This window comes from Danio aesculapii, chromosome 5 (genome assembly GCF_903798145.1).
Source record: "Danio aesculapii chromosome 5, fDanAes4.1, whole genome shotgun sequence".
NCBI classification, from domain to species: Eukaryota; Metazoa; Chordata; class Actinopteri; order Cypriniformes; family Danionidae; genus Danio; species Danio aesculapii.
The window spans coordinates 36886826-36898374 of record NC_079439.1 but is presented as its reverse complement, the minus strand read 5'-3'; the positions used below and the strand labels follow the sequence as shown (position 1 = coordinate 36898374).

At 35.7% G+C, this 11549-nt stretch overlaps 1 protein-coding gene across 1 annotated transcript; it reads right to left on the bottom strand.

Annotated features, from left to right (window-relative positions):
* Window positions 1-2868: 2868 nt before the first annotated feature.
* On the bottom strand, window positions 2869-7361 carry ch25hl3 (cholesterol 25-hydroxylase like 3). The gene is made up of 2 exons (XM_056456961.1): window positions 6820-7361; window positions 2869-3642 (listed from the first exon to the last, which is right to left on the bottom strand). The coding sequence occupies exons 1-2, from the start codon at window positions 7245-7247 to the stop codon at window positions 3267-3269; spliced, it is 804 nt and encodes a 267-aa protein (XP_056312936.1). The 5' UTR covers window positions 7248-7361; the 3' UTR covers window positions 2869-3266.
* Window positions 7362-11549: the final 4188 nt, after the last annotated feature.

Below are 11549 nucleotides of genomic sequence, written 5' to 3'. Positions count from 1 at the left end.
TGTGTGTGCATGTAAAACAATATAATTTGCAGAAGAAGTAGTTGCTCCACCTTGTTTACAGTGTCATTATGGACATTTATGTTATAACTAACGTAGTTTAAACGATGGATCTGCAACAGAAAAAGTATGATTTTGGGAAACACCCATCACTACATTGTTCTTTTCCCAACTGATAAACTGTACTATGATAATTTAGTCGCGAGTTAAGTCGTTGTTTGAGAAACTCACCTATGATCGATTCTATATGTGAAGGGGATGTGTTGCACTGAGGGAAATGGTGGTAACAATTGGTAGTCTGTTGAAGTGGCGCCTGGAATTCCAGTCCAATTCTGCTTACTTATGTTTTTTTTATACTTATTTTTTAGGGGTTTTCACCTTTATTGGTATTGGACAGTGGAGATTTTTAGGAGAGGAAAGTGTGAGGAGTAGAGATAGGGGAAAGATCGGCAAAGGACCTCATGCCAGGAATCGAACTCAGGTCGCCGTAAGCACCTTGATGCTATGTGTCGACGTACTAACCACTAGGCTATTGGCGCCGACTAATTCAGCATGTTTGCATATCCAAATAAAGTGGTGCCTTTTTAAAAAAAATTAAAAACTTCTGAAATGAAGCTGCTAGAAGTTTCTGTTAAAGTGATTTCTCTCCATTAGTGTAAACGTAAGCTATTGGCTTGTGGTTCCTGTTCAGGCACAAAGAATGAATTATTTTCTATTTCCAATTATTTTCCTACATCATTTATCAAAGTGCTGTGTAGGAAACAATATTGAAAATGAAAAGGTGATAAATGTTTCCATGTAGGCTTTACGCTTAATTAAAAATGCCAGTTTAAGGTGATAGCATTTTGGCAAGGCGGCAGTAAATAAAACTGTGCATCCTGACCTGCTGCAGTAGAGAGATGGAGGCAAGGTGGAGCAAGATTAAGGACAGCATCGGGCTTAATTTGTGGGAATGAATCTTTATGAAACTGTTGTCTTAAAGCACTACTGACATGGCATCAGTGGCATTGCTGGACAGAAATGACTAACATGGTCATGTCTGCCAAAGCTTTCAAGTGCAAACTAGCATTGATCTGTCTCCAGTTTCAGCACCATGGCCTGCTTTGCTCTCAAACATGAGTTCTAGAGCCAATTCAAACCATTAAAGCAATTAAACGCATGTTCGCTTGATGAGGGCTTGACAAACTGATTAGGCTGTGCCTGTGATATTGGCATGTTTCCCATGTTAGGGCAGAAATAGAATTGGATTGGGCTTCAAGCTGGCCACACTGGCAGAGTTGTGTTATTTTGATCGTCATTATGGGACCACAGGACATTTTATGTATAATTATTATATAAGTGCAAACATTAATTATATAGTTTACATAAAAGGATAATTATAATTATGCAAATGTGTAATGATATGTTTAAGCATATATTTTTGGTAAGAGTGGAATTCATTTTTCAAAAAAATTAAAATATCTGGATTATACAAGAGAATTTTTTAACCCTTTATAGGGAATGAAATGGTAATTTCATTGAAATTTCTTATTATAAAAGTCTTAAAAGTCTCGTGGGGTTTCTGATAAGCATTTCAATGCGCTTCAATGTTTTGAAGCTTCTATTCAGCAATCTTCAATAGATATCCAAAAGGTATTAGCCATTGATCATTTTAATAATACAAAAATATTTCTTGAGCAGAAAATAACCACACTATAATGGTTTCTGAAGAATCATGTGACACTTTTTATTTTGAGTTTTCCATTATAAGAAACATTTTCAGGACAAAAAGCTCATATTTCACAATAATACGAATGATCGTGTTTTTTTTTATCAGGTATTAAAATGCAGCTTTAGGAAGCAAAGAAAATAACATAAGCTTCCCCAACTCAGATGTTTGCAGTGATTTGTATATATGAATATACAGTATATTTGAATTATCCTAACATAATATTGTAAAATGTCAACATTTTTATGTTTTTGTTAGGTCTGTTCAACAAAGATGTAAAAAGTTTCCATTGGAAATACACTATAATGCACTCAAGTAAAGCAGAACATTGTTTTACTTTCCATAATTACCTTTTAAAAACAGAATGTAAAAGTACAATTTACCATTCATTCCTTCATTCATTTTCTTTTCGGCTTAGTCCCTTTATTAATCTGGGGTCACCACAGCGGAATGAACTGCCAACTTATCCAGCAAATGTTTTACGCAGCGGATGCCCTTCCAGTTGCAACCCAACACTGGGAAAGTACAATTTACCAGCTTAGGGAAATTTATTCCTCTCTTATGTTCCGTGTCAGTTTAGTCCATTTGATTTTTGAGTTGTTTATAATACTTTAGGTTAATTACTATAATAATTTGAGACGTCTATAAATCATTTGATAATGAATATAAAATTTGGCATGGATGTCCTGCAAAATGGAACGTACCAAATACAGTTTTGCCATTTTTTCAGATTCACGGGTCAATTTGACCTACTGATTTTATGGTTGAAAGCAACATCACAAGGCACAACTTTACAGTTTAAAATGATATATTGCTTTAAAAATAGAAAGCATTTTAAACATTTGTAATTTGAATGTTTATAAAATATTTGTAAGTGGGCCAGAGGTGTTAATACTGTAAAAGATTTACTGTTCTAGTCTAATTTTTTTGTGATTTACATCAGGGGTTTTTAGCCTTTTAAATTCCACAGACCCCCAAATAGTATCATGATTGTGTGATCCCATTCTAAAATCGAAACACTTCTTGTATAAAGATCCCATTTGTAGTGTAAAAATTTATGTTTTAATGAGGCTAAAAATGTAGTTTCTATAGTTTTTACATTTTAAAAATGTTTTCACTCACTATAGTTTATTTATTATTTTATTCAAAACAAGATTTTTTAAATTTAATTTCCTTCCATAATTCTTTCCATTGAGAGATAAATAAAAATATTTATTTATTTATTTATTTTTATGATTCTTTAATGCTTTTTCTTCATATATTTCAACAAGACCCCCTAGCACTCTCTTAAGACCCACTGCTGAAAACCTCTGAACTTGCATTGAAGTCAATGTGAATCCAATGTTGAACAAAAATACATGGATTAAGTAAAATTGTTTGTAAAACAAGTGCTCAAAGTATGTTATGTACATGCTATACAGCTAAAAACACATGAGTATTTAAAAAAAAAACTCCAAAAAATGGCCTAATCTTTAAAAAAAAAAACTGTCATAACAGTGAAAAGAAGACATTCTTCACAATCTCAGTCTCAAAATGACCCATGTAGTCTGGATTCACCTTATCACAGGTCTCTTTTTTCAACTGCTGTGGGCATTGAGGTGCCAAAGATGTAATCCCAATGTCTGAAATAAGGGGCGAAGTTCCCTCTAAAGTGCTGATGGTGGGCTAAATGGTGCGGTGCTCCACTGAAACACGGCAGCAGCCGATGCAGTGCCCAGGGGAAGTCGTATCCGCAGTGATCCTCCACTGCCATCCAGGTGTTCAGGATATGGAAGAGGGTTTCGCTGAGGGGGTGGCAGCCCACTAGCATCGCACTGAGAAATGCAAGAGCTTGTAGAGACAGAAGTTCACCAATACTGGAGTCCTGAGCTGCCAGAGCAAACGTGTCCCTGTTCATATGGTGAGCGCTGTGGATGTTGTGGTAAAGCCAGGGAATTCTGGGGGGAAAATATATATATATATATGAAAAAGTTCAGCTTCACTGGATTTATGAATTTAAATATTATGTCTGAGTAAAATCTGATGTAAACTACTGATGGTGGCATAATTTTAGATGTTTTCACTGAAAGCAATATTCAGTGTAGCAACCCTGATTTTATATCATTAACTGAAAACATGTTTTCTTGAAAAAAGTTAATAAAAATACTTCTTATGTATAATTGTATCTGAAATTTATATCTAATTTATAATTTTTTTTTGTCTTTGCCATGTTTATATTTTTTAAGGAGGTTAGTACTGCCTCCTTATGTGTTTAAGCTGTAAAACATCACTTGGGAAATATTTAAATAATAATAAAAACTTCACAGGAGGGCTAAAACTTTTAACTGTACAGTATATAATATATTATAACTGCATAATATAATATAATATAATATAATATAATATAATATAATATAATATAATATAATATAATATAATATAATATAATATAATATAATATAATATAATATAATATAATATAATATGCACACAACACACTGAATAAAAACTTTTAAGCAGTAAGTGTTTCATTTCAGTTTTATTTTATTTGTTTTATTTTTCAAGTCATACATTTTAAGTTCAAAACATAGTTAAATATAAATGTCTTTGCTTAAGAGCTCAACTAAGAAATATTTGTTTTGACCAATGTGGAATTTTAAGGTTATTGACAGGCCAGTGCATGCATATTAAACAGAAGCTCAATATGCTTTGTACTTTCATGAACTTAAAAAATAGTGTTTAAGGCAAATGATGTGTTTTTCATTGGCTCAAGTGATCAAATTTAGATGTGAAACCATTACCCTATTTTTTTTTAATTGAAAGAATGAACATTTATTGGGAATCTTTGTTTTGACTAAAGCTATATCTTCTTGTTTAGAACAAAAAGAGAATTTAAAATTAATTTACTTTCTTCAACAAGACAATAAGCTTTGTACCAGGTTATATAAAACTGTTCTCAAGGAGATAGAAAATATTGTTTTAAGTCAAATTTTAAGTCAAATTATTTATTTTTCATTGGCTCAAGTGATCAAATTTAGATGTGAACCATTACCCTAAATGTTTTTAACTGGATGAATGAAAGCTTTTTTACCAATGCATATGTGTGAGTGAGAGTTTTGATATAAATAAATGAATAAATGAAGGTCTGAAAATGTTCTTGTGTGAAGACAAATTTAGAAATACTTCAAAATGACATCAAAAGATTATGAAAAAATGTGCAATATGAGAGTGTTATTTCTATGTGAAGCGTGCAGCTGTGCACATCTTAAACATTAACTTTTTACGTCATATCCCATAGTGTCCTATAATGTAAAGGCAAAGCAATCACTTACTGGAGATAGTGAGATAGTTAACAGCTTGTATTATGTTATATGCTCACTCTGAGATGGTCATTTGTTGACAGATTAAAAATACATCACACACACAGTTCCACTGGGAAAATGGATTAAATATGTTGTCCAATAAAGGGCACACTAAAATTGAATGTTATCTAAATGCTCTATAATATGAATACTGAAGTGAGTAGTTCAGTCAAAATGAACATGTGGTCATCATGTCCCCCAAATCATTGTGTACAAACATAAGATATTTTGAAGAATGTTGAAAACCAGTTTTATTTTCCATTTTTTGACCCCTAAATGTAATTATTGTGTCATATTTTTGTCTGGTTTATCCATGTCTCTGTTTTGTCTGGTTAATGGGATTCCTTTTAATCCTATGTTAATCGTCCTATTGCCGTAAGAAACTAAACCCGCCAGTGATACTTGAGTCTAATTTGATTCACATTGAAAACCATTAAAAAGGGAATTAGGGAACAAGGGGTTTAAAAACCTCCTGGAGTGTAATGTGTTTTAATCAGATCCTATCATCCCCGAGCTATATCAAGATAAGATTGAAATTGAAAAGAGAGAAGGAAAAGTACCATTAAATATCATGTCAATTTCACAAAATGTGCATTTCCTTCTAATTAATTAACAATTTTATTTAAAAAATATTTCAAATAACTATATATATACATACAAAGATAAAAACAGAAAGGGAGGGAGCGAGTGACCGAGAGAGAGAGTGTGTGTGAGAGAGAAGCGCTTAATTGTCTTATTATTTGTTTATGTTTTACTATGCCACACAAAAACATGAATTTTTATTGCTGTCATTTTTCTAATATACTTTTAAATTTTTTTATTAATAAAGCTCCCTCTGTAATTGTATTTAATCTTAATACGACCACAGGGCTTTTAGGGAAGAGCACTGCTGACCCCTGTTGTTCCAATTAAGTCCACTCAGCTAAGAACGCATTAAAAGCTAATTGTAAAAGCATTAAGTCGATTAACTGCGCCCAAACCACGTATTTTAAATTCATAAACTTTACACACCAGTGGGAAGAACATGTTGCACACGGGATATAGTTATTAGAAAAGCCTAAAATATGTAAAAATGAATGAATAAAAGAGTTAAAAGACTGTTGAGTTCCTGAGACAGAAAGAGGAGTTCAGTCCACTGATATTTTTAAAAATCCCACTGAGCAGATACTTATTCTTAGTTTAAAATACAATACAACGTACCACGGTAAAGAATGTTACTTGTAATAATAGTTGTAGTAGCAGTATAGAAGTTTTTTACTTTAGTAATGCATTGCTTTAACGTTTTACTACTACTACTACTACTAATAATAATAATAATAATAAATAATAATAATTAATATTAAATGCTTATGTAAACCATGTTGTTTTAATGCTAATTTTACTAGACCAAAGCTCATTAATGTGTTTGAAAAATAAAAAATGCAAATGTGCCTTCGGTACGTTACTGCTCTGGTATTCCTGAGGACGTCGCTGTTCCAATTGTTTTCCAACGATGCATTTATTGAAGAACTTTTTGTTGGTTCCTCAAATAATCTTATAGTAAAAAAAAAAATTCTGAAAATAACTACTTTTTGTTTAGAATATTTTGATAATGTAAATAACATTTTGTCAAATTAAAATGATCCATAAAGGTAGGCTAGTTCATGGAACAACCAAATGCCAATAAAGAACTTTTTTTAAGTGTAGGTACCAAAACAACTAGGCTATTTTTATTATTAGACGATTTATGAATCAGCTCTGCATACTGGCATGGGAAAGATGTGCGATGCTTACTTGTGGATGGTGTAATGAAACATGAAGAAGAGCGTATCAAACACGAGCATACAGGAGAAGCATTCTCTGAAGGCATGAAACACAGACGGTGCTTTCTCCGGGAGATGCGTCCGCCGTAACGACACAAACAACGCAGTCAACGGCAAAACGCCAACCACGTATTTCCATAAGATTCGAGAAGCACATCGAAACCACTCATTCAAGCCAACGAGTTGGCGGCGAATCCTGTACTTATGAATCCATCCCACGTGTGGACTGAACACATCCAGAAGTAAGAAGGGCACCGAGAAGATGAGGTGAGCGCTGAAAGCCGCACACACACTCCAGTGAGGAGACATGAGGAGCGCACGACCCTCCTCACACACCAAATCCCAAATCCACTGAAGAAAAGCATCTCCCCCGAACATCAGCAAGACGAAGACAATCATTCTGACTGCTGTTGTCTCTACATGTCCGCGCTGCTCAGACTGACCACCAACAGCACCAGCAGCAGGAGACTGAGAGATGATCTCCTCCAGATGTGTGAATTGCCCTCTCTTGTCTTCTTGATGGAAACCGTTTTTTCGGTTTCATTTTGAGTGTTTTTCGACTGTGAAAAACGCTGCTCTCCTCCCACCCACCACCGGCATCTTCAATTATCAGATTGAAAACAGCACTTATCGTTAAAAACAGATTTGTACCAAACAAAAGAAAATTAAAGCTGCTAATAACCAGAAAGCTGCACTCTGATTGAGTGGTTGTTCTGGACCTCTTAAAATCGACAGTTTGGTGATGTTAAACACTTTATGCAGAGCACATTTAGAGTGGACATCATTCATTCATTTTCCTTCAGCTTAGACCCTTTTTCATCAGGGGTCACCGCAGTGGAATGAACCACCAACTTATCCAGCATATATTTAATACAGTGAATGCCCTTCCAGCTGCAACCCAGTACTTGGAAACACTCATACACTCCCGCGTGCACACACATTCACTACGGCCAACTTGGTGTATTCAATTAACCTGTACCGCATGACTTTGCACTGTAGGGAAACCAGAACACCTGGAGGAAACCCATGCGAACACGGGGAGAAAGCTCCACACAGAAATGTCAACTGGCCCAGCCGGGACCTGAACCAGCGACCTTCTTGCTGTGAGGCAACAGTGCTAACCACTAAGCCACCATATCGAAAATGGCACATCGAGCCTGTATTCATTCATTCATTCATTCATTCATTCATTTTCTTTTCAGCTTAGTCCCTTTATTAATCTGGGGTCGCCACAGTGGAATGAACCACCAACTTACCCAGCATTTGTTTTATGCAGCGGATGCCCTTCCAGCTGCAACCCATCACTGGGAAACACTCATACACCTATTCACACACACATACACTACGGACAATTTAGCTTACCCAATTCACCTGTACCGCATGTCTTTGGACTGTGGGGGAAGCCGGAGCACCCGGAGGAAACCCATGCGAATGCAGGGAGAACATGCAGAAACGCCAACTGACCCAGCTGAGGCTCAAACCAGTGACCTTTTTGCTGTGAGGCGACAGCACTACCTACCTATGTTGCCCATGCCTGTATATAATTGTAAATAATTTAAAGAAATGGCCTCTTTACTGTTCCTACATATTTTCACCATTATCAGCTTAAGGGATTATGAGTTTCACACAGGTGTGGACAAAATGAGGGAAGGATAACAGAAACAGAGCTTTTGGGAGTGTTTTACATAAATTTTAGAATATTTGGGCTCTTGACAACAGAAACAAAAAAATACTTATGCTTTATATATATGTTGTATAGAAGTAAGTTGCAATGTTTCTTTATAATCTTTGCTAAAATAACATTTTTGATGAAGTCCCTTGGTTATTTATTAAAACAATGTTAAAGATTCTCATATTATAAGAAATGAAGGAGGTGGCATGGTGGCTCAGTGGTTAGCATTGTCGTCTCACAGCTAGAAGGTTGCTGGTGTGAGGCCTGGCTGGGTCAGTTGACATTTCTGTGTGGAGTTTACATGTTCTCCCCATGTTGGCATGGGTTTCCTCAGGGTGCTCTGGTTTCCCCCACAATCCAAAGACATGCGCTATAGGTGAATTGAATAAGCTAAATTGGCCATAGTGTATGAGTGCGAATGAGTGTTTATGGGTGTTTCCCAGTACTGGGTTGCAGCTGGAAGGGCATCCGTTGCGTAAAACATATGCTGGTTGGCAGTTTATTTTGCTGTGGCGACCTCTGAAATAGAGACAAAGCTGAATGAAAATGAAGGAATGAGCTTTGACATTTTACATGTTAGTGGTTCCTGTAAAATGTTTTCAGAAATAGAGGTTTTGAAAAAAGTGATTATTTGATTTTGTGAAGATGATGATGTCATGGTATTGTTCATGTTGTACATGTCATGGTTGAGGCTGTATCCCTACCCTAAGAGTGGACTATTTGTGGGGGCATCCATAGTGTCTGAAATGTTAGTGGACGTTCTGATGTGCACTCGATCAATGCCATGGTGCACCGCATTAACAAATGTACAACGGCTGTACATTCAACAGCTCGAGAATACCCATCATGCAATGAATGAATTTCTGCATCTGACCACAAGATGACATCCACAGCAGAATCCTATCGTTGTAATATTCTAAATAATCGATTTAATTGTTAAATTAACCCTTAACAGAACATACATGACAGAAAATGTAGTCTAAGGTGTCAAATCCAGTTCCTGAAGGGCCGCAGCTCTGCATAGTTTAATTCCAACCCTGCTTCAACACACTTACCTGTAGGTTTCAAATGGTTTCAAACAAGCCCGAAGGACTAGTTTGATCAGATGTGTTTAATTAGTGTTAAAGCTAAAATGTGCAGAGCTGTGGTCCTCCAAGAACTTATTTTGATACCTGTGCAATAGAGGGATTTGTCGTCCAGCAAAGCACAAACAAAACTGCATCACTTCCAGTCCAGAGTGCTCATTCACTCTCGTTTTCATTCACTCCTTTAAGTGGACTTTATCAGTGGATTCATTTAGGGAATAGTGAAGAAGGGTATAGGGGGTGATCTTCGATACAACACTAGAAAACCAAAACAACAATGGTGGACTTCAGGACCATATGTGCGCATGTGCTTAGAATTTTTTTGCACAGTGACATCACCACCAACTGGCCAGGCCTGCAGAATACAGCCTTGTTGGTTTTGTCAATCCAAGGATGCATGCAAAGGGGGATCATTCAGATTTGCTTAATTAAAGTGTTATTATTGGTGTACAAGAAAATCCCAAACACTATGGACTTCACCTTTAATATAAATAAAAATGATCAATACATTTGCATCAACAATAGGAAAGTGATTTCAAAATACACAGTCTTGAGGAACATCAATTAAAAAAACAGTGCTAAAGTATTTAATAAAGAAGGATTTACTGTAAAGACTGTACATGAAACATTCTTTATGAACAGCACATGTGTATGTTTTGCTGGCGTTCATACTGTACATAATGGAGACCTGGTGGTCGTGGGAACACGATAATAATCTCTTTGTCATAAGCTCCAAAGTCAGCAGAAACAGATGGCAAATTTAAATGTATTTCACATAACCAGCTCTCGAATGTTGTTGAAGTCAGAGCTCTCAGTTCAGCAGATGAGCTTAATTTTTTTTGGATTGCATTTTTTAACTCCTAATGTCACTAGTTAACAACAGTGTTGGAAAAACTACTGAAAAATCACACTTAAGTAAAAGTACCATTACTTGCCTAAAAAATAAGTGCAAGTAGAGTAAAAGTATTTGTTGTAAATATTACTCAAAGTAGGAGTAAAAATAGCCCTTTCAAAACTGATCAAGAGTAGTGAGTTTTACGCTGCAAAAAGCTGATGCATTTACATGTAGTTTGTGCATGTGTGTGTAAACATAACATTCGGTAGTGCATCTAGTTACTGCCCCGCAGACCCACAATGTCATAAGACGTTAATATTAGGTTAGATTTAGGTTGTGATGTCAGGTGACCAAAATTCAATGTTTAGCCAGCGTCTAAGGACAACGTTATTTTGATATTTGGTTGATTTTAGGTTGTGCTAGAAAGTGACCAAAATCCAACATCGAGCCAATATCTTAAACCAACGTCATATTGATGTCAAATAGTGACATTTATTTGTCAATTATGGCAACCAAAATCCAACGTCTGATAGACGTCATCCGATCGTCTGATCTAACATCATTAGACGTTGATATTTGGTTGATTTTGGGTTGGACAATGGACATTGACCTGACATTGAGTTCTGACGTCAACCCGATTTTCATTTCCAAACAACATGTAACGTCCCCATGACGTTAGGGTGCAACGTCAATCTGATGTCATGTTGACGTCTTGTGCCAGCTGGGTGTTGAAGGCCATTACGGTCATCATACACTAAACATCCATCATCTTCTCATCAGTGACATGCATCTAAACAGTCCCTAGGTCAATGTGTGTAAAGATTTTGGACATCTTCTTGGACACTTTTATTGCTTCCAAACAGTTTGCTGCTATTATAAATCGCCCATGTCTTGATGTTGTTCATTATGATGGGATTTATCTTCTATGTGCGATTTGATTGGACAGGAATCAAAGGACTTATTTTTCTAACTCCCATAGACAAGACAAAATAAAGTATTGACTGTAGGTTGAAGGAAAGTAGTGGAGTAAAAGTACAGATACAGCACTAAAAATGTACTCAAGGGAAAGTAAAAGTACATATTTTTAAAACGACTTAGTAAATTACAAG